This window comes from Jatropha curcas, chromosome 1, assembly GCF_041381405.1.
Source record: "Jatropha curcas cultivar XTBG-Jc1 chromosome 1, XTBG_Jcur_1.0, whole genome shotgun sequence".
NCBI classification, from domain to species: domain Eukaryota; kingdom Viridiplantae; phylum Streptophyta; class Magnoliopsida; order Malpighiales; family Euphorbiaceae; genus Jatropha; species Jatropha curcas.
This window is the reverse complement of record NC_143151.1, coordinates 33,525,759-33,548,608: the sequence shown is the minus strand read 5'-3', so window position 1 is coordinate 33,548,608 and position 22,850 is coordinate 33,525,759. Positions and strand designations below refer to the sequence as shown.

At 32.7% G+C, this 22,850-nt stretch overlaps 4 protein-coding genes across 6 annotated transcripts; 3 read left to right on the top strand and 1 right to left on the bottom strand.

Moving 5' to 3' along the window:
* Positions 1-2,729: 2,729 nt before the first annotated feature.
* LOX4 (PLAT/LH2 domain-containing lipoxygenase family protein) lies at positions 2,730-7,985 on the top strand. Its single transcript, XM_012213481.3, has 8 exons — positions 2,730-3,271; positions 3,618-3,898; positions 4,585-4,822; positions 4,918-5,250; positions 5,809-6,002; positions 6,106-6,407; positions 6,503-6,769; positions 7,004-7,985. The coding sequence occupies exons 1-8, from the start codon at positions 2,881-2,883 to the stop codon at positions 7,758-7,760; spliced, it is 2,763 nt and encodes a 920-aa protein (XP_012068871.1). The 5' UTR covers positions 2,730-2,880; the 3' UTR covers positions 7,761-7,985.
* A 1,229-nt stretch (positions 7,986-9,214) lies between these two features.
* On the top strand, positions 9,215-11,399 carry LOC105631384 (trimethyltridecatetraene synthase). Its single transcript, XM_089724755.1, has 2 exons — positions 9,215-10,165; positions 10,674-11,399. The coding sequence occupies exons 1-2, from the start codon at positions 9,260-9,262 to the stop codon at positions 11,301-11,303; spliced, it is 1,536 nt and encodes a 511-aa protein (XP_089580881.1). The 5' UTR covers positions 9,215-9,259; the 3' UTR covers positions 11,304-11,399.
* A 115-nt stretch (positions 11,400-11,514) lies between these two features.
* On the top strand, positions 11,515-13,739 carry LOC105631385 (plastid developmental protein DAG). Of its 3 annotated transcripts, none has more exons than XM_020678268.3 (5): positions 11,515-11,989; positions 12,100-12,197; positions 12,311-12,376; positions 12,745-12,913; positions 13,574-13,739. In XM_020678268.3, exons 1-4 carry the CDS (start codon positions 11,691-11,693, stop codon positions 12,888-12,890), a joined length of 609 nt encoding a protein of 202 aa, XP_020533927.1. In that variant the 5' UTR covers positions 11,515-11,690; the 3' UTR covers positions 12,891-12,913; positions 13,574-13,739. The 3 variants fall into 3 exon arrangements, with proteins under 3 accessions (XP_020533927.1, XP_012068873.1, XP_037497491.1); XM_012213483.4 differs by having other exon boundaries at positions 13,559-13,739; XM_037641563.2 differs by lacking the exon at positions 13,574-13,739 and having other exon boundaries at positions 12,745-13,510.
* Positions 13,740-14,364: 625 nt separating this feature from the next.
* Positions 14,365-16,268, bottom strand: LOC119369049 (EPD1-interacting receptor-like cytoplasmic serine/threonine-protein kinase). Its single transcript, XM_089724753.1, has 5 exons — positions 15,768-16,268; positions 15,543-15,678; positions 15,306-15,442; positions 15,091-15,214; positions 14,365-15,011 (listed from the first exon to the last, which is right to left on the bottom strand). The coding sequence occupies exons 1-5, from the start codon at positions 16,149-16,151 to the stop codon at positions 14,587-14,589; spliced, it is 1,206 nt and encodes a 401-aa protein (XP_089580879.1). The 5' UTR covers positions 16,152-16,268; the 3' UTR covers positions 14,365-14,586.
* Between the last annotated feature and the right edge of the window lie 6,582 nt (positions 16,269-22,850).

Genomic DNA, 22,850 nt, shown 5'->3' with positions numbered 1-22,850 from the left:
TTAATTGCTTGAATGCCCACAAAAATCGAACCTAGGACCACCAAAAAAAAATTTATTCAGGGAGGTTTACAACTCTTTGCTTGTACTACTATTGTGATCTAGTGAAAATCAGACAGAGTCTCTGGAAGACAAAATTAGAGAACATGAATACAAAAAATAGCAAAAAAGAGAATAGCGAATACAAAAATGACTACACTCTCCTTTGTGAAACTATTTATCATTATCAACATCAAACGTTACGTTTTCCATTTAAACACACACTTATAGTCTCCGTTGTAGTTCGTACCAAAAAAGAAAAAAGAAAAAAGAAAAAAGAAAAAAAAAGTTATACAATAGAGCATGATGTACATCGAGTATACATTAGGCAATATTTTATTATTGATGGCTATGTATGCACAATCCATCTTGATTTTGAAATGTCGAAATTACTTTTCTTTCTTTTGTTTTTTCTTGCCTAACTTGAAAATCTAGTACTAAACCTACAATATTGACCAATGAAGGGTTTTATCCACGTAATTTCTTTGCAAATTAAAATAATAATAATAATAATGTGGGATGGTTATTTAGTAATTATTTTAACTTAATATTTAATGCATTAGTCGACAAATTTTATCCGTAGAATAAAAAATTTAAAATCTGAAGTCAGTACTATTGGAAAAACTTATCTGAAGATTATCTCGCCTGAAAGTTTAAACACTCTTGAAAATTAAAAAAGATTCATGCCTAATGTATAAATTAGCTTCTAATTTATTTTTGAGAAAAAAAAAATCTCCACTCTTTAAAAATTTATGGAAACTTATTTATTTTAAATTTTTATTTATGTAATAAATCCTAATCTTTTAAAACCACCATAGTGATGAGCATGAAGAGTAAAAAAAGGAAAAACTGAAAAATATATATTCCATTTGAGGGAAAAACATTAAAAGGAGAGTAAAGTTGTCCTTTATATATATATAGATTACGGATTATAGAGATTAATTAGAGAACCTAACATCTTTCTTTGGCTGCCAAACTGGCGGCACGTGACATAAAATAATATATAGTGATTAGTGATAATCTTTTTTTGTGCTTACACGTGCAAAAAGAATTCCAGCACGCTTTTCAAACATTCCATTAAGGCTGTCGTTTCACTGATTTGCCCTACACCTTTTCTCTATTGGCATTTACGTACATTCTGATAGTTCCCTGTCTGTAGTGTTTAACTTTTTATATATTTTGTATATGCTTTTTTAGATTCCAAGATTTAAACATTCCAATTAGAAAACAAAAGCACACTAATTTAAGGTTATTTTTATTAAAGTTAGTAGGATCAAACTATAGATTAATTATTTCTATGAAAATGAATTTTATTCTTTAGAGATTTTAATGAAATGTGAAATTATAAATTTCATAAATTCTATAGATAAAATTCGTGGATTTTATATTCTATTATTCAGTTAAAAACAAAATTAATAAAAATAATGAAAATTCGAGAAATTTAAAATGATGAATTTAGAGCATTAAAAAATATAATTTATTATTTTTATACATTGTTATTTATAAATTCCATCTTTCACATTTTGACTATTCAAATAACTCTTTTTTGGTAATAAGAAAAAAAAATTAGCTTGGAATATCCAACTCAAATTATGAAAATATTTGCTTACTAATAGTGTATAAGAACGTTCATATACCAAAATAAATCATTAATTGCTTTTAAAATATCACTTTTAATTTTATTTTCAATAAAAAATTTGATCATACCTTTTGTGTCAAATGTTTTTATTATGTTAATTTGATATATAAGTGAGCTCATATACCGAAATCAAATAAATATTTTTCCCTCAAATTTATAGTACATGCGTCCCATAAATATAAGTTTATTTCTATTTTTATATAAATTGAAAAAATAATAAAATATAATTTGAATAATTAATTTTATAATATATATTTTTTATTAATATTAAATATCACTTTTAATAGAAAAAATATTACTAATAAAGCATATCAACTAAATATATATTTGAAGAATAGTTCATAATTCATAACACGACAATTTTGTCTAAATTCAATAAAGAAGAAAAAAGCATATACGATTCAAACAAATAGAATGAAAAATCTAATTTTGAAAAATGAAGCCTATTGATTGAAGTTAGTGCTTAATATATTAAAATATTTCTAGACTATATATAAATAAAATAAAATAAATTTTCTGGTAAAAAAAATTTATGCGGTGGAGGTGAATATTTTCGTCCCATCCAAGTAAATTTAAAGTGGGACCCTAAAGTGAAAGTAAGCACATCACATGACATATGCAATTTGCTTATAAACCCATAAATTGCTCAAAAAAAAAAAAAAAAAAAATCTCCAACGATTAAAATTGAAATTGTGTCATTTAATTTTCTGTATATGTTTGAGATTCACAATAATGCCACTTTTCAATCAACAGGGATATTATTGCCATTTATTAAAAGACAAGGGGTAACATCAAAGAAAATTATTTGCCCCACTTTCCCTGTGCCTTTCCCAATTCCTAGAACCGCGTCGTTTACTTGGAAACCCGGAAACTCGCTTTGACTCGGCTGTCCAATTTTGTATTTTCAAAATTATAATTCAAGATCACAAAAGCAACAAGAAAAATTAAATTAAACTAGAAAACAGAAAACAAAAATTTGAAAAACGTGTGGACGGTGAAATCCTCTGATACACAACTATTCTGTCTTCTCTGTTACATGCTTATATATATTGACAACGTTATTGGTGATACAATACAACGCATCAAGAAAGGGCAGCACTAGAGCACTAGCGCATAAAATTTTCACATCCTTGAACTCTCGTTCCTCTCATCTCTCTGAGAAAGAAAATTTTTGATCTTGAAACAGAGAAGTAGAGGAAAATAAGATGGCACTAGCTAAAGAAATCATGGGTAGTTCTTTGTTTGATAAATCATTATCTATATCAACTTCTAAAGTTTTCTTGAATCATAGTTTTCATCAAAAGAACCAGCTTTTGGTGAATCCAGTTTTAGTGCCTTTACAACAGAGAATGGTAAAGAGAGTTGTTAGGGCCCCTGTGGCAGCTATCAGTGAAGATTTAATCAAGGCTAGTAATACTAATACCAATAATATTTTGCCTGAAAAGGCAGTCAAGTTCAAGGTTAGAGCTGTTATTACTGTTAGAAACAAGCACAAAGAGGATTTGAAGGAGACTATTGCGAAGAAGTGGGATGCTTTCATGGACAAACTTGGGAGAAATGTTGTTTTGGAGCTTATTAGTAATGAAGTTGACCCAAGTAAGCTTTTTTTTTTTTTTTTCAATTAAATCTTTCTTTTCTGGGTAATGATAAATCGAGAATGCTAAATGTTAGCTTTGGTTGTTAATAATGTCTATCTTATGCTACTTTTTGGTTCGTTACTTCTGGTGTTATTCCCCTTTTTCAATTTTTTGTTTGCTAATTTGAAGTAAAGAATTAAATTCCCAGGTGGGTTTTAGGTTTCTCTTAATGGGTTATCAAAATTATGTTAAAAAAACGAGGAAAAATCATTAATTTATTCATTAACAATTCTCGTATAACATAATTGAGCCTTTGCTGAAATGGATCATGAGTATAATATCATCTTGAAACTTTTTTCTTCTAGAAACCAACGCCCCAAAGAAAAGCAAGGAAGCTGTATTAAACGACTGGTCCAAGAAATCAAATTTTAAAGCTGAGAGGGTTCATTATACTGCAGACTTTATAGTGGATTCACATTTTGGAATTCCTGGTGCAATCACAGTGAGCAACAAGCACCAAAATGAGTTTTTCTTGGAGACGATCACTCTTGAAGGTTTCGCTCGTGGTCCAGTACATTTCCCTTGCAATTCCTGGGTGCAAGCCAAGAAAGATCATCCTGGAAAAAGGATATTTTTCTCTAATGAGGTACTTAGCATTGATTTTTCTTCATTTGGTTGTTCTTTTTTTTCTTTAAATTTTTTCCCAATTGTAAGACTTTTGGATAAATTGCAGTCCCATTAAATTTTTATGTTCTTGTTCAAAAAAATGTCTTGTAAATGTCAAACTTGAAATATTTTAGGCTTTGAATTTTTGCAAAAGACAAAAAATTCAAAGCCTGTTTTTGTTGACACGCTTTGTTGCAATTCTTTCCCCTTCACTATTTTCCTCATTCCTTGAATTGTGATTTTTTACTTGGTAATTAGATCTTATAACAGGAGAGATTCATATTCACTGAAATAAAGCTGAATTGAATCATATGCCAATTTAAGAGGTTGTAATGGAATGCCACTTTAGTCAGTTCAGGACAAAGAAAAAGAGAAAAAAAAAGGTGACTATTTGTTTGCAACAATGTCTTTGTTGAGATTCCACTGAGATTGGATGGGCCACTTCTCCAGAATGCACCATGGACCCATGATCTTGAAACAACTAGCATATGAATGGTTTAAGTTGTTTGTTTCTTGTTGTGATTATTAAGTCCGTCATAAATAAACTTGCATAACATTTTTAAAGAAACAACTGCACTGTTAAAGTTAAAAGAATTTTGCCTGTATGATAAAGTTGCATAATTGTTAAAGTCTAAAGTTTAATTGTGATGATTTTTATTTGACCAGCCATATTTACCAAGTGAGACTCCTGCTGGACTAAGAGCATTGAGAGAAAAAGAACTGAGAGAAATTAGAGGTGATGGTATAGGAGAAAGAAAATTATCAGACAGGGTGTATGACTTTGACGTGTACAATGATTTGGGAAACCCAGACAGAGGGATTGACTTTGCTAGACCAACACTTGGAGGTGAAAACCTCCCATATCCAAGACGTTGTCGCACTGGGCGCCCCCCAACTGATACAGGTTACTGCCATATCTACATTTCTTTTATGCTGCACAGCTCGAGTGTTTTTGTATAATAATGTGAATATATACTAATATCATATATTGTTATACAGATATAAATGCGGAGAGCCGTGTAGAGAAGCCTTTGCCTATATATGTGCCTAGAGATGAACAGTTTGAGGAGTCTAAGCAAAAGACATTCTCAGCTGGGAGGCTTAGGGCGGTGCTTCATAATCTAATCCCATTGATAAAGGCCAACATTTCTGCTGAGAATCATGATTTTAGTGCATTTTCAGATATTGATATTCTCTACAGAGAAGGGCTTCTTCTTAAAGTAGGGATTCAAGATGAAATCTGGAGAAGGCTTCCTTTGCCAAAGGTGGTTACCAAGATTCAAGAATCAAGCGAAAGACTTCTCAGATATGACACTCCCAAGATTCTTTCCAGTGAGTAATATTTCTAATATTTCCCATTTTATTGTGTCAATGTTACTGTGGTTGGGTACTAAAATTAACCTGCCAACTGAGTAACTGGTACCATTAACTTAAAATTAGGAAATACTTATATATTTAGCATCAAAACAAGCCTAGACATACAAGTATGGTGGTGAGATTCACTAGTTAAAGCCATGGTGCAGTTTTTTGTTGGCCCACTGCCCATGTATCATATAGTGGAGTCCAAGTCACAGGTACAAATTTCAGAAAATAAACATCTGTGCCACTTTTGTAACTGTTGAAAAGAAGAAAATAAATGTCTGAATTTGATAATTAGAGAGAACAACATCCACTATGTCTTGTCCCTTTCCCCTCACTGGCTGCCATTGGGAGCAGGCTTTATTTTTTAAAAAATTTGTTTATGATGCGAGTCTTCTAATCCATGTGCATTTATCATTTTCCCTTTTTGATATGTATATCATCACATTTCTCATGTGGGTAATGTCACATGGTTATTTAACTAAGAGGCAAGATTATTTTTCTTAATGTGGATGTGATTCCCTTGCGCAGAGGACAAGTTTGCGTGGTTGCGAGATGACGAATTTGCCCGTCAAGCAATCGCAGGGGTTAACCCTGTCACTATTGAGCGCCTGAAGGTTTTTCCTCCCAAAAGCAATCTTGATCCTGAAATCTATGGTCCTCTGGAGTCTGCTCTGAAAGAAGAGCACATTATGGGCCATCTGAATGGCATGTCCGTTCAAGAGGTATTATAATTTTTGCCCTCGCCAAGTAACATACGATTTACTGTGAATATGATTTACAAGTTAAGCACTAACGTAATTGTATGTTTTCTGAATATTATTGCAGGCGTTGGATGAAAATAAACTTTTTATAATAGATTATCATGATGTTTATCTCCCATTTTTGGACCGAATTAATGCCCTTGATGGTAGAAAAGCTTATGCAACTCGTACCATTTTTTTCTCGAGCCCTTTAGGGACTCTTAAGCCCATTGCTATAGAGCTTAGCCTCCCACAGGCAGGACCAAATTCCCGATCAAAGCGAGTAGTAACCCCTCCAGTTGACGCAACTACCAACTGGATGTGGCAACTTGCCAAGGCTCATGTTTGGTCCAATGATGCTGGGGTTCATCAGCTAGTTAATCACTGGTAAGTATGATATTTCAACTCAAAAGTTGTCATTATACTTAAATTTATTTTTTCATTTTAGCAAATTAGTTAATTGGATGTTATGATGATTATAGGCTACGCACACATGCTTCCTTGGAGCCATTTATACTATCAGCTCATAGGCAATTGAGTGCAATGCATCCCATATTTAAGCTTCTGGATCCACACATGAGGTACACTCTAGAGATCAATGCACTTGCCCGTCAAAGCTTAATTAACGGTGATGGTGTTATTGAAAACTGCTTCACTCCTGGCCGTTACTGCATGGAGATTAGTGCTGCTGCATACAAGAACTTTTGGCGATTCGACATGGAAGGCCTTCCTGCTGATCTCATTCGTAGGTATATTACAAGTAACCCAATTGTGAAAATATCAGCTTAGGTTCCTCTTATTGTTGCTTACTTGAACTGGAAAGACAAAATTATCAACCTATGTCATAAAATTTTGTTACATGGAACAATAAGGGACAGGAAACATAGGAAAGAAGTTACATGATCTGAATCATGAATTTTGTGTTCTGTTAAAGTGGACGGAAATCGTGAGTTAATCTAATAAAGATACTTGTTATCTTGCAGAGGTATGGCTGTACCTGATCCAACACAACCACATGGCTTAAAGCTTCTACTTGAGGACTATCCATATGCTCAAGATGGTCTTCTAATCTGGTCTGCAATAGAGAACTGGGTCCGGACCTATGTGAACCGGTACTACCCGAATTCAAGCGTGGTTTGTAATGACAAAGAGTTACAAGCTTGGTATGCTGAGTCAGTCCATGTGGGCCATGCTGATCTCGGCCATGCAGATTGGTGGCCCACATTAGCCAGCGCTGATGACCTTACCTCAATCCTCACCACCCTTATTTGGCTTGCATCTGCACAACATGCAGCTCTCAATTTCGGACAGTATCCCTATGGTGGCTATGTGCCCAATAGACCACCTCTAATGAGAAGACTAATTCCAGAAGAAAATGACCCTGAATATGAAAGTTTTGTAGCTGATCCTCAAAAATATTTCCTGTCAGCATTGCCAAGTCTGTTACAAGCAACAAAATTTATGGCTGTGGTAGACAACTTATCAACACACTCACCGGACGAGGAATACATCGGTGAACGACAGCAACCATCGATTTGGTCAGGTGATGCTGAAATAATCGATTCATTTTATGCGTTCTCTGCAGAGATGGGACGGATAGATAAGGAGATAGAGAGAAGGAACAAGGATCCTAGCCTTAAGAACAGGTGTGGTGCAGGAGTTTTGCCATATGAATTACTAGCACCTAGCTCAGAACCTGGTGTAACATGTAGAGGAGTACCAAATAGTGTGTCCATATGAGTCAAAAGAATGTGACTTGAAACTGTCACATTCTATTGCCTTATTTATTGGAACCATTCTTATAAAATTGTATCTATATATTGTGTCAATGTAGGTTGCTCTTTGTGACACTTTTAACATAGGATTGTATATGCAATAGAGTGCAATAAACAGAGCTCTGTATTATAAGCTTATGCTAATAATAAGCTATTTATTGGGAAAAAAAAAAAAATTGGGAGTTTTTAATGTTTGCCCTTTACCTTGAAATGGGCCTGGCTATCCACTCTTCAGTCTTTTTATGGACCCATCTCTTCCAATTTATCTATCATTATTAAGGCCCAACAATTGGACCTTCAAAAGTCCATAACAAAATAAAATGTTACCTGTCCTTTATAATTGAATTAAACTAATAAATTCAAATGAATAGATATAACTTAATTTTTAAGCAAATTTATTTATTCTCTATTATAAAATTAAAAATTAAAACTGTTAAATTATAAATTAAAATCAAATGGGTTTATTAAAAAATCGAATTAGATTAATTCGATTTATATTTTAATTTTAATTTTAATCGATTTTATGTTTTCCTTTCAATTCAATCTGTAATGAGACAAATCAAATTAATTTTACTAGGTAAGAAAGTCAACTCTATGGACCAATAATACGAACAACACGTCAAAATTTTTAAGATAAGCACTTAAAACTCTTGTACTTCACCTAATAATTAAGTCCTATAAGTTGTAAATAAAATTTTTGTTATTGTTTTAACATTTCTTAAATTTGATAACAGTAATATATTTTTTAAATAAAAATAAAAAATAATGATATGATGAGCCCTATTGAACCCAAAATACCCAACAACCCAAAAAGAAACACTCTCAATTCTCAACCACTTACCTGTGGAGCCACTGGCAGCGTAGACTCGAGTCAACCGGGAACCATTTGTCAGGTGGAAGTTCTCATTTTTCCCTAAGAAAATGAAAGGAAATTTATAAAACGACTTGGAAAGTTGAAATGGTCAGTGGTCAATGGACGTTTCTTTTTTTTTATTAAAGTTCACACTTCTTTTCTTTCCATCTTCCATTTGTACCAACCAGGAAACTCCCTCCGATTGGACAGAACAAAGCCACTTGTTTCTGAAACATGGAAGAAGAAGCTTGTTGCCCTCCCATGATTTTCCTTGTAAGTGTGAACTGGTCACAGTTTGAAATTAATAAAATTTTTCATACTACTAATTCAACCCTTCATCAATTATTTACAAATATATTGCATTTTGAAAAGAGAATACAATAACTCATTGCCTAAACGACTAACCCCCACAAGGCAATAGAAAGCGACAGCTAACAATAGAAAACGACAGCTAACAGTAACTGCAACAACCAATAAAAAATTGATTTAAAAAAAAAAAAAAAAAAAACAAAAAACCTATATTGAACTCCTCTTCTACTTTCTCTCCTCTATATAAGTGTCAATCACGACTTCCACCTCTCATCACTTCCACACCTACAATCACTACACAAATGGAAACTCCTACTTGGGTTGCCTTTTCCACTGCCTGGGTTGCCATCCTAGCTCTACTCCTCCTCTCTCGCCGTCTCCGCCGTCGAAAACTCCACTTGCCACCAGGCCCAAAATCCTGGCCTATCATCGGAAATCTCAACCTAATAGGCTCACTCCCCCACCGCTCCCTCCACTCCCTCTCTGAAAAATATGGGCCTATTATGCAGCTCAAGTTCGGCTCTTTCCCAGTTGTTGTCGGTTCCTCCGTCGAAATGGCCAAAACTATCCTTAAAACTCATGACGTCAACTTCGCCGGCCGCCCGAAAACCGCCGCCGGGAAATACACCACCTTTAATTACTCAGATATAACATGGTCACCTTATGGACCTTATTGGCGTCAAGCAAGAAAAATGTGTGTAATGGAGCTTTTTAGTGCAAAACGCCTGGAATCATATGAATATATACGCGTAGAAGAGCTTAGATCACTACTTAAAACTCTGTTCCTCTCAAGTGGCAACGCTATTAACGTAAAAGATCATCTTTCAGATCTTAGTTTAAACGTTATAAGCCGAATGGTGTTAGGGAAAAAGTATACAGTGAAAAATGAAAACGAAAATGAAATTGTGACTCCAGAAGAGTTTAAAGAAATGCTCGACGAGCTTTTCTTGCTCAATGGGGTTTTGGATATCGGAGACTCCATTCCTTGGCTTGCTTTCTTGGATTTACAAGGGAATATAAAAAGAATGAAGGTTTTGAGCAAGAAATTTAACAGGTTTTTAGAGCATGTTTTGGACGAACATGAATCAAGAAGAAAAGGGGTTGAGAATTATGTGGCTAAAGATATGGTTGATATTCTCCTGCAACTTGCAGAGGATCCTAATCTTGAAGTCAAGCTTGAAAGAAACGGAGTTAAGGGATTTACACAGGTATGCATTTTTTAAAATTAATTAATTCTTTATTCATTAATTAATTTAATTAATCACTCTTGAAGAACTGATAAGCAAAGTCGTTTTTGTCTTTGCATTTGGAGTCAAACAAATCAAGTACTTTATTTAAAAAATCTTTATTAGTGATTGATGACTAGTATTAGATTATTGCTTCCACTTATCAGAAGTTTCTTCCCCATTTCCTTATGATCAAACGGTGGACCAGACAGTTACACTTGCAGCAACATAGCTCCCCTAATTACTCACCATTGACGACGTCATTTAGCTTAATAACAAAAATAAAAACCATTGAATTAACCCTAATTTCCATAATTAATTCTTGAAACAGATAATCATATGAGCTAATAAAAAAAATTAGTTTAACCGATCATAATTTTTTTTATTATTGATATTTTTGTTTTCCTGATGATGGTATGTATTGAATAATTATCCTCAGGAGATATTTTTGTTTTCCTGATGATGGTATGTATTGAATAATTATCCTCAGGACATGATCGCCGGTGGAACGGAGAGCTCAGCGGTGACAGTAGAATGGGCACTTTCTGAGCTGTTGAGAAAGCCAGAAATTTTCAAGAAAGCAACAGAAGAACTAGACAGAGTAATTGGAAGAGAAAGATGGGTAGAAGAGAAAGACATTGTTAATCTACCATTTATTGAAGCAATTGCCAAGGAAACAATGCGTCTGCATCCAGTGGCACCCATGTTAGTTCCTAGACAATGTCGTGAAGATACCCAAATAGCTGGTTATGACATTCAAAAAGGGACACGTGTCCTTGTCAATGTATGGACTATTGGGAGAGACCCTACAATTTGGGACAACCCTAATGAGTTCTGCCCTGAAAGATTCATTGGTAAGGCAATTGACGTTAAAGGGCATGATTTTGAGCTATTGCCATTTGGTGCTGGAAGAAGAATGTGTCCTGGTTATCCTTTAGGAATAAAAGTGATTCAAGCAAGTTTGGCAAATCTTTTACAAGGGTTTAATTGGAAATTGCCAGGGAATTTGAAGAAAGAGGACTTGAATATGGAGGAAATTTTTGGGCTTTCTACTCCTAAGAAATTCCCTCTTGTTGCTGTTGCTGAGCCTCGCCTTCCATTCCATGTTTACGGGATGTAATTTTTCTTTTTTGCCCTTTAGTACTTTCTGTTAAACACTAATTACTTCCTAATTTTCCATCATAAATAAGAAAAAAATAAGATTTCAATGGTGTAATATTGATATTGTATTTTTTATTACCTATGCCTTATCTCTCATCAATTAACTCTTTTTTTTTTTTTTTTTTTTACAAATTATCTCTTATTTCTTGCAATCTTTTGGGCCTAATTGAACTTGTGGCCTAATATTGGGCTAACAAAGTGTTCTGAACTTGTATAACAGACCATGGGCCCATAGCTACTGAATATCCATCATTGCTAATGGACATACACATCACCGAATCACAGTAATTTTCCCACTTTCAAATTTCTTTACTTTCTTCGACCTCCGTGAACAGAAAAGTCCTAAATGCTCCATAGCATCATAAGGAAACCGAATACCTTAACGACGGTTTTATGCCGCCGTTTCTGTCCGTCAAGTTCTGCGTTTAGTATTTTCTTTTCATCTTCTAGATTATTCTTCTCTACTGACTCGGTTGCCAATAACTCGCCGGTAACTCCAAGAACGGAGTTGACTCGGCTGCCCAGTATACTAGAGGATTGTGACTACAAGCACTGGCTCGTGGTTATGGAGGCTCCTAAGGAATATCCACTTCGAGATGAGATTATCAATCGCTATGTCAAGACTCTGGCAATGGCCTTGGGCAGGTAAAAACAAAAAGGCCCTTGTCTTAGGCTTTAGCTCTTGAAAATAATTGATTTTGACTGTAAGCAAGTTGACTAACCGAGTTGACTGGTCAACTCGGTTTCTTTTCCAGTGAAGAGAAAGCAAAGGAATCAATATACTCTGTTTCGACGAAGTACTACTATGCCTTTGGTTGCAATGTGTCGGAAAATCTCACTTACAAGATCAAATGTGAGCTTTCTTTGACACTCTTTTTGCTTTTACAAGTAACATGCTTAATTTTTCAACTTTCAGTATGTTCTTTCTCTTGTACTTTGCGTTGTAACTGTTTTATTTGGTTACAGCTCTTCCTGATGTAAAATGGGTTTTACCGGATTCATATTTGTGCTGCGGTGAAAGTAGTTACGGAGGTACTAGTTTTTGTTGTGTTAAAACATCATGTATGGTTGGTGATGTAGCTTGTAAATCGATCTTTTTGCATTTTTGTTTCAAAAGATAAAATCTTGATATATATTAGTAGTGGTGAACCTTCAATTCCATCTTTTGGCATTTCGTGGTTAATGAAGAATCTCTGGATATATTAGCAGGAGAATTATTTCTCTTCGAGTCAGTTATCTCTATAATTTGAGAAATAAAGCTATAGAGTAGTCAAAGTAGAACCTTGTAATATTCGTTGTTCTAATATGTTTGTTGGGGTTGTTTTTATAGTTAAAATGTATTTAAATGTCTTCTTCTCATTCTCTCATTCTTTGCTTAAAGTATTTATATTTTCTTATAGGAGAGCCGTTTTTTGATGGGGAAGTTGTTCCTTATGATGACAAGTATCACGAGGACTGGGTTCGGAATCAAATTAATGAAAAACACGCAACCATGGGCCATGTGAAGAAAGCAAGGAGAAAACAGAAGAAAAGTTCTTCGAATTGAAGAGAGCTTCTTGTCATAAGGAGGTATTCCTGACTAGATCTTTTTTATAGATCATGTAGAAGTTTTGTTTGTATAGATATTGAAGCATGAGAATGTCCACCCTTGATGCAACTAGTTCTGTTCTCTTGATGAATCATTTGAGATAGAATGAATATGGATTCCATTGGAAACTTGGATTACGCAAATTAATTTGGAAAATTATGAAATTGCCTGAAAATGTCTCTCTCTGTACCTGATAAAGAAATATATGCGCAAGGCACATGGAGACAACTTGATCTTAACCATTCATCAATATGACATTTCGTTTATGGTGTGCAAAACCAGTTGTACTGTAGCTTCTGCAAAATCCAGGTGAAGTAATGAAATAACTCTAGCAACATGGTAAAGCAACAAATATGTACTCCTTGGAGTCGATTAGCACATTAGTTCTCTGCCAGCCACGCAGCTATTATTGAACCTGCCTAACAGTCTTAACACACAAGATTATTTCAATTTCATAGTTCAATTGCGATGTAAATAACCTTATGCTATACTTCGTTACATTGTGACTCTGTAGTTTGTCTAAGTCTTGTGATCCATCAAAACACAAAAGAAAATGAGATTTCGTTTTGTGATGAGAATTGTGAATCTAAAGATCTTTTCTTAACCTGCTCAATTCTGGGAATCAGTTTTATGCTTGACAGATGTTCATATAACTATTGGTGGATGGGATGCTGAATTCAGATGGTAGAAGGTTCATTCGCAAAAGAAGAATCTTAGATTGAACTCTTGTCCTGCATTTATTGATATTTGTTTGGATAGAAAATTTATCAGAAATGGTCAGCAACCTCATAGAAAATCTCTTGGAAATCCTTGAAACATGCATCTTCATCTCTAATCTCTTCAAGGTTGCTTTCTGCATTGCTAAGTGCAAGCTATATTTTAGCTCCTGGTTGTTGTATCAGTCGATTTTTGTAGTGCTTTTTTGCTGTGCAATATCAATTTATATGCATTATAGCTTTCTTTATAAAATTCATTCATTTATCATAATAGCAACAATATTTTAAAAAAAAAAAAAAAATTGTGACAAATGGAAATCTGGATGAAATAGACATGAGCTGGTACTGAATAAAGCATCCACTATTATTGATAATAATACATAGATGGGATAATGATAATATAAGAAAGATACTTTGGTTTTATGAAATTACAGATATATGTTCATTAACAACATTTAATAGTAATTCTTGTTGCACATCTGATAGCAAGACGACTCCATTTTGTCACCGTCTGTTGTATTAAAATCAAGAACAGTTTTAAGTATATTATCTAGTGAAAGTAAAAAAATTAAATTTCATGATTAAAAGGCTTGTTTATGTATTTCTGGGGATCATATTATATATTTTAAATAAAAACCACCATTTACATAGTAATTATCCCACATCGAGAAGGTCACACAAAATGCAAGAAGACTCAACAGAATAGCCATTCAGTATTAATTCGATCAGAAATATCTTCTTCTTTTATTTCTCTTTCTATTTTTTAAGCTGAATTTTTGAATATGCTAAACTAAAATTTCAAATTAAAGGGATTGGATTCAATTTTTTTTTTTTTTAAAGACCTAAGAGTACTCACCCCTGCTTCTTGTAATTATACTATTAAAATAAATAAGACCTAATAGTACTTCCTTTTCTTCACATGATTTGTTGTTTCCACCTTATACTTCCTCATTTACATCACTTTGTTTTTCTTTTTCTTTTCTCTTTTCACTGTTACTTTCTTTCTTCTCCGATTCACTCGAAACAACATAGACAAGAGGTCCAGCTGGTATGTCATTTAATTCCAACAGTGGCTCTAAGATCTTAACCACGGAACTCATAGTAGGTCTAGACTTGAAGAGGTGGCTCAAGCAATGATAAGCCAATGCAGCTGCCTTTCTTGCCCCTTCTGTCGAGTACTGACCCTCAAGTCTTGGGTCCATTATTTGGTCAAGCTTATGATGATCCATTAAAAATGGTCTTGCCCATTTTACTAGGTTTTGCTCTCTTGATGGACGGTTCTTGTCCAAAGATCGCCTACCGGTCAGTAATTCCAAAAGCACAACTCCAAAACTGAATAAATCGCTCGTAGTTGTCAAGTGACCTACAAAAATTAATTAATTGATTACTTAATCTCGGTATTATCCAAATATTGAAAACCCAGATTGCTAAATATTAATTACCAGTCATTATATATTCAGAAACAGCATAGCCTTCAGTGCCCATAACACGAGTAGTTATGTGTGTGTCATCTCCTTGTGGACCATCTGTTGCTAGTCCAAAATCTGAAAGCTTTGCATTATAGTCCTAAAAAAGTAGAAGAAAACATCTTATACCATCTTTTTTTTTTTTTTTTTTTTGTGAATATTTTGGCAGACACAAAAAATAATATACTTACTGAGTCCAGAAGAACATTCGAAGCCTTAAAATCGCGGTATGTGACGGTTCTCTCTTCTTCATGAAGGAAAGCAAGGCCTTTTGCAGCTCCAATGGCAATTTTTAGTCTTGTTAACCAAGGCAAAGCTGCAGAATACTCTGCATTGATCAAGAAAATCAAGAAACAGTTTTTAGTATAATTTTTATTTCAAGAAATTGAATTCCAAAAGAAATTTTGTTTTTGCATTAAAATGTTTACTTTCAAATAGCTGGGTTTCCAGGTTGCCTCTCTCCATGTATTCATACACTAAAAGTCTATGCTCATCTTCACAACAGTATCCAATCAAATTTACAAGATGGGGATGCTTTAATCGCCCAAGGAAGATCACTTCAGCCTGTAGGAAAAAGAAATCAATTTACAGTTAAATGAAAAATTAAAAGAAGAAAGGATGAATTCTTGAAATGATTATGTGTAATAGCTTACCAGCCACTCTCTATGGCCTTGAGAGCCATCCAAATCCAGAACCTTAACAGCTACAGACTGAGCTTTCAAACCAGGCCTAAGCTTGTCAGTAATAAACCCTTTATAAACAGTTCCAAATCCTCCTTCACCAAGAACATAACTTTTGGAGAATTGATGGGTTATCTTTTCTAATTCTTTGAGAGTAAAAACATGGAGATTAAAGATGGAATTATTTGATAAATCACTAAGTGATAATGGTGAACCAGGGTAACTAAATTCTGATAGAGATAGTCTTTGAGATGTTAATTGATTGGAAGCTTGAACCTTTGGTTCTTGAAATAATGGTTGCTCGATCTTGAAACAAGAAGACAGTAGTAATTTGAAACTGAACTTGTTAGAAGCCATGACTTCAAGAACTTCTGTAAGGTATATGCCAGGCTTCGAGCTTGTCAGCTTGAGTTTGTTATTATATATATATATGTAGAGGAGAGGGAAGAAAATGTCGGCTCAGGTAATGAGAAAAGGGAAGGAAGAAAAGAGGATTGGTATTTCAAAAGTGTGCAGATTTTAAAAAGTTATAAAAGACAAAAAAGGAAGAAGTCTATGGTTTGATGATAACCAACCAATCACCTGTTTTTCCTTGCATGGAAAAAAAAATTACCAGGAAATATTCTGACTCCAGAAGAAAGATGTTAGAATCTTCGTCTTCACGGTGGCCCCTGCTTGACTTTGAACGAAGGAAAAATAACGGTTCATATTCATGACAACGAAAACTAAATTATTTTTAGGGTAAAAATTAATTATTAATTTCTATTCTTTGGTAAAAAAATTTATTGGTCCTTGAAATTTAGAGAAGTTAAATTATTTAGTCCTTCTTTCAAAAAAAAAAAAATGTTATTTTTGTCAGTAAGTAAGAAGTTAAATATTAATCCAAATAAACATGAAAGATCAAATAGTAATTCTATATTTAATATTAAATGTGGAAAATCAAATGGAAAAAATATATTGAATATTTAAGGGAAAAAAAACTTTTTGAAAGAAATGACTAAAATAAAACATAATTCATCCATCTCATTTTATTTGCTTGTTATACCTTTTTTTATGTCCTAAAATGTTTACAAGATTTCTAAATTTAGATATGTAAATAATTATTTTTCTCATAATAACTTTAATGATCCTTCGTTAAACGAGTGACTTTTATTAATATCTTCAATGAATTAAGGGTAAAAAAAGCAAAATAAATTTTGTTGGCTAACGTGTTTTGTCAAACCATGCAAGCAAAATGGAATGGAGGAAATATTAAATTAATGAAGAATCAATAAATTTATCAAATACTACAAATGTAGAAGTAATTTCCATCAAAACTAAAAACTAAATAACTATTACCTATTAATCCCTTTGTGATATGTCCATGAATATATAATATTTTTGTCTATAAACATAAGTCGCTTTAAATATATTTAGAAGTAATTAATGAAATTTTCTTAATTATACCTATATTTATATTATAAGCAATAACTATTTCTATAATTTTTAAAAGGTAATTTAATTAAATCAATAAACATTTTATTAGAATTTAAAAGAATTAATTATTCTTTCGTATTATCATAAGCATTGTCTTTCTTGGTAGCTTGGTTTGCTAGTCCTTTGGGGAGTTTGAAAAAAAAGGAAGGGTCATCGTCATCACACGCTTAGCCTCCTTGTATGGCAAAATATAAGTTGCATTCCTATTGTTTATTTTATCCTCATTGTGTAAAGCCAGAGTGTGGTGAGCAGGTGCCTACCATCCCTATAGTCCAACAACTTGATATCACATTTTTAGAATTTGAACTTAACATCCATATTCATAATTCTTCTAATTGAAATTCATATTTTTATAATTTTAATATTCCATCGGTCTCAAAAGATTTTTTTTTGTTTTTTACGTTGATATAGAGTGACATTAATTATCAACAAAGTGAAATCTGTTATCTCTTGAACTTAATTATAAATAAAATGAAATCTATTAACTGAATAAACAGAGCAAAACGAAAATAAATAACCATGTTCATGATGGGTTGTCTTAAATTCTGAATAACGATAGGGCTTGGGTTTGATCTCATCTGGCGGAATTGCAAGAATTCATGTGGTGAATTTGCCAATGAGCAAAGACATAAGTGATATTGTTTCAGTTTTTCTGTGTTGAAATGGAGGTTTGGTCAAGCGAGAGAGGATGCGATCGATGAATATAATGATGAGAGTTAGATTTTGTGGCTGCCACTCAATTCTTTGATCATGGAATTCAAGTTTAGAACATTATAATTGACCGTCTGTTTAAAAAAAAATTGGCCTATTTATATCATGATTAATTCCATATTTTTCATAATTAATATGTGAGTGGCGAATTGGATTCATCAAATAGGGAATGTATAAAATTTATAAATCTCTTCATTATAATACAAAATGCTTTTAAAGGATAATAAAACTAATGATTTCAATTCTATTATTAATATAAAAAAATTATAGAAATTAACCAATTTTTTTAAAAATGGTAGAATTAATACTATGATGAAATTTATCAATTATATGATTTATTTTTAAAATTAGTAAAATCTTGAAAATTTTAAATTCTATTAATTGAATTCCATCAATTTAAATAATTTCTTATTTTTATACTTTATTTCGATATAGGGGAACTACCCAACCACGGAATTAAAATTCAAAAAAAGAAATTTCGTCATCAAGAATTATATTTGAACCCTCTAAAAAATTATCTATTTCACTCCAAAATCAAAATTTAAAAAAAAAAAAAAATGCCCTCGTATTCCATTTCTAATTTCCCCTCAATTTGGATGGAGAACATAAATAAGAGAGAAAATTCCTTAAAATAAAATAAAGAGAGAAGAAAAGGAAATCCTTACATTTCCCACAATCAAAAGATAACGTTAATTTCTTGGAAAGCATGCATCAATCCTATCATCTATCAGCAAATTTAATTAATTGGTCATCACCAATAACTTTTAGGTATAAGAGCAATTGTAATAAAAAAAAAAATAATAATAATAATAATAGTAAGGTCGGTCCTTGGCCTATTTACTTGGATTTGAAGCAAATGGAAACTTCCTTCAGTTCATATTTCTTCTAAACCAATAGTTATATGAACATCTGTCAAGCATAAAACTGATTCCCAGAATTGAGCAGGTTAAGAAAATCTGTTGAACTTTCTTCTAAACCTTATACGAAAGGTAAAGAAGTCAACTCCTATTGACCCAAAAGTCAAATTGCTAAACTTTAATTTTGAGCTTCTAAAATCATTTTCTATACCTGAGGATTCTAATGTCTCATAAACTGAAGAACAATATATATATATATATATATATATGTAATGACATCACACGTGCAATTACACTCAAATTGTATAGAAAGGGACAAATTGAGAATGCTTGGGGATAAAGTAAAGGGAAAAGCATAACTTTATATATATCTCTGCCAGGAAAATTAAACATTCTTGCTTGACGGGTTATGTTATTTTATGTTTATGTTTTTTATTTTTAGGTAACAAATGCCCACACTTGTGACAATTCTTCCATATTGGAACTGGATTTTGCTGACGATGATTCTATACCTAAGCATGATGTAATAATTATAAAGTATGAATTACCAAGTGAAAATGAACCCAAAAAAATTGAAATGGTAGCCCATAATATATATGGCCATGTCTAGGTTTACTTGTCTTCCTTTCTTTTTCTTTTTTTAATAATTATGTTTTTCTAATTTTGTTTCATATAAAATCTTGAACTTATATAATAAATTTAAACGTATTTTATCACTTTGAGCCATTTTTTATGAGTTGATAATAAAAGTGGAAATTAATAGTAATAGGCTTTTGTAATTTATGAGAAATATTAAAATTTAAAAAAGATAATAATTGATGCATAAGGAATTTTCTTTTCTCTTTCTCCTGAGAGTCACGTTTTTTTTTTTATACTTTTTTGGGTGGTAGAGGAAGAAGAAGGTGGTGGGAGGGGCCAATAGATTATATCATCAAACAAAATTAAGTGGGTAGATTAGATGTTTGATAAGGACCATTTCAAAGTCTACCATAACGTGTGATGAATCCATTCTATTACTTTCTATGCTTTCAAATGAAATCATTTGATTTTATTACAGTCTATATTTTATTTTTCCATGTGAAACCGTGGAAATAAGCACCATGCGAAAGAGGCATTGCCATTTTTAGACTAGAAAAAGATCTGTCTTTCACTGCAGAGAAAAATGAAGAGATCAATCAATTACAATGGCCAAAAAGCATAGCTTTCCTACTTTATTGTGCAAAATTCATTGGATTGCTTATTCGGGTTCAGATTATCCAGTTAGTGGTCAGGTGTTTCAGGATCCTCCAACAGGCTTAGCCTAGCAATAAAAAGATTCAACCTTCTCAATGAACTAAAAAAGGAAATGCATGCAACAGAACATTAATTGACCTTAAAAGCATAATTATTATGATAGGAAAAAGCACAATGTAATTCGGAGACAAAACTTGTATTTTTCTTTCTACATATTTTATTATCCAGGATATGGCCCAACAAAAACTCCAGCCATTTTCATCAAATACCCTCATCACTACATTGAATATTTGATTACATAAATAAATTACTTTGAAAACCCAAAAAAAAAATTGTAGCTGCTTTCACATATCAAATTAATGAAAAACACGCAACCATGGGCCATGTGAAGAAAGCAAGGAGAAAACAGAAGAAAAGTTCTTCGAATTGAAGAGAGCTTCTTGTCATAAGGAGGTATTCCTGAACTAGATCTTTTTTAAAGATCAAACTGTAGAAGTTTTGTTTGAATAGATATTGAAGCATGAGAATGTCCACCCTTGATGTAATTAGGTCCGTTGTCTTGATGAATCATTTCAGATAGAATGAATATGGATTCCATTGGAAACTTGGATTACGCAAATTAATTTGGAAAATTATGGAATTGCCTGAAAATGTCTCTCTCTGTACTTGATAAAGAAATATATGCGCAAGGCACATGGATACAACTTGATTTTAACCATTCATCAATATGACATTTCGTTTATGGTATGCAAAACCTGTAGTACTGTAGCTTCTGCAAAATCCAAGTGGAGTAATGAAGTAACTCTAGCAACATGGTAAAGCAACAAATATGTCCTCCTTGGAGCCGATTAGCACATTAGTTCTCTGCCAGCCACGCAGCCATTATTGAACCTGCCTAACAGTCTTAACACACAAGATTATGTCAATTTCATAGTTCAATTGAGATGTAAATAACCTTATGCTATACTTTGTTACATTGTGACTCTGTAGTTTGTCTAAGTCTTGTGATCCATCAAAAACAAAAGAAAATGAGATTTCGTTTTGGGATGAGAATGGTGAATCTAAAGATTTTCTTAACCTGCTCAATTCTGGGAATCAGTTTTATGCTTGACAGATGTTCATATAACTATTGGTGGACGGGATGCTGAATTCAGATGGTATAAGGTTCATTCGCAAAAGAAGAATCTTAGATTGGACTCTTGTCCTGCATTTATTGATATTTGTTTGGATAGAAAATTTATCAGAAATGGTCAGCTGCCTCATAGAAAATCTCTTGGAAATCCTTGAAACATGCATCTTCATCTCTTCAAGGTTGCTTTCTGCATTGCTAGGTGCAAGCTATATTTTAGCTCCTGGTTGTTGCATCAGTCAATTTTTGTAGTGCTTTTTTGCTGTGCAATATCAATTTATATGCCTTATAGCTTTCTTTATAAAATTCATTCATTTATCATAATAGCAACAATATTTGAAAAAAAAAAATTTGTGACAAAATGGAAATCTGGATGAAATAGACATGAGCTGGTACTGAATAAAGCATCCACTGTTGTTGATAATAATACATAGATGGTATAATGATAATATAAGAAAGATACTTTGGTTTTATGAAATTACAGATATATGTTCATAGTAATTCTTGTTGCACATCTGACAGCAAGACTCCACATAACATAACCTTCCATTTTGTCACCGTCTGTTGTATTAAAATCAAGAACAGTTAAGTATATTATCTAGTGAAATCAAAAATTAAATTAAATTTCATCGAGAAGGTCACACAAAATGCAAGAAGACTCAACAGAATAGCCATTCAGTCTTAATCCGAACAGAAATATCTTTTTCTTTTATTTCTCTTTCTATTTTTTAAGCTGAATTTTTGAATATGCTAAACTAAATTTTCAAATTAAAGGGGTTGGATTCAATTTTCTTTTTAAAGACCTAATAGTACTCACCCCTGCTTCTTGTAATTATACTATTAAAATAAATAATATCAAATGTCCGACTAATCTTATTACGCATCAACTAAGTTCGAACTTAAAAAGAAAAAAAGAAAGCAAAAACGTTGTGACAACCAATTACCAAATAAAGAAATTCTCTCAATGCGTTGTATGAATTTTATTTCATTTTCAAATGAATTTCATTTAAAAGTAATTTAAATGAACATTTTAGCATTTGATAGTTACATCTATGAAATGAAACCTCAACTTGATCAAAAGTATTTTTCCATTGGTGGTCCAGCCAGCAATGCCTTGAGTCATCTGACTAGAGTTTTGGGTGGGTGGGTTGGTGGAAGAGGTTGGATTACTTGGACATGTGACTTGAAGTTATAGAACTCAACAATGGACAATTACCCACATACATGGTCTTGTTGATCATGGAATATTGACTGTGAATTTTTGACTGAAGAAATATCAAATATATGTGTGGAGCTCATAACTTGATTGAACTTATGGAGAAACAAATATTTTTCCAACTTATTTGCCTAGACCCTCTAATATTTGGTTGCATCCAATGTATGTTCAGAAAAACTCATCGAAAGTTTTATAATTTTGTCATGCCATCATTATTTTCTTAGTTTTTAACTATCCGATATCCGAAGTTCATTTGTGCGGCTAATTCAGATTGTTGCCAGGCAAACGCACAGAGAGGGGTGCAAAGCATTGTCCTGCTACCATTATTTATCATTAGAGATAAAGAAATCCTACTCAGAAATATCTATGCATCAGGTGGTAGTCAATTGCATATGAAAATGATAGAAAGCAGACAAATTAACAAAATCTAAGGT

Coding starts and splice junctions, on each gene's coding strand:
- LOC105631385 (XM_020678268.3), top strand. CDS start 11,691: ATGCTCCATAGCATCATAAGGAAACCGAATACCTTAACGACGGTTTTA. Junction 11,990..12,099: donor CTGGCAATGGCCTTGGGCAG/GTAAAAACAAAA, acceptor TTTCTTTTCCAG/TGAAGAGAAAGCAAAGGAAT. Junction 12,198..12,310: donor TCTCACTTACAAGATCAAAT/GTGAGCTTTCTT, acceptor ATTTGGTTACAG/CTCTTCCTGATGTAAAATGG.
- LOC119369049 (XM_089724753.1), bottom strand. CDS start 16,151: ATGGCTTCTAACAAGTTCAGTTTCAAATTACTACTGTCTTCTTGTTTC. Junction 15,215..15,305: donor CGAATGTTCTTCTGGACTCA/GTAAGTATATTA, acceptor CTACTTTTTTAG/GACTATAATGCAAAGCTTTC. Junction 15,012..15,090: donor TTCTGAATATATAATGACTG/GTAATTAATATT, acceptor TAATTTTTGTAG/GTCACTTGACAACTACGAGC.
- LOX4 (XM_012213481.3), top strand. CDS start 2,881: ATGGCACTAGCTAAAGAAATCATGGGTAGTTCTTTGTTTGATAAATCA. Junction 4,823..4,917: donor GCGCCCCCCAACTGATACAG/GTTACTGCCATA, acceptor ATTGTTATACAG/ATATAAATGCGGAGAGCCGT. Junction 6,408..6,502: donor CATCAGCTAGTTAATCACTG/GTAAGTATGATA, acceptor TGATGATTATAG/GCTACGCACACATGCTTCCT.
- LOC105631384 (XM_089724755.1), top strand. CDS start 9,260: ATGGAAACTCCTACTTGGGTTGCCTTTTCCACTGCCTGGGTTGCCATC. Junction 10,166..10,673: donor GAGTTAAGGGATTTACACAG/GTATGCATTTTT, acceptor AATTATCCTCAG/GACATGATCGCCGGTGGAAC.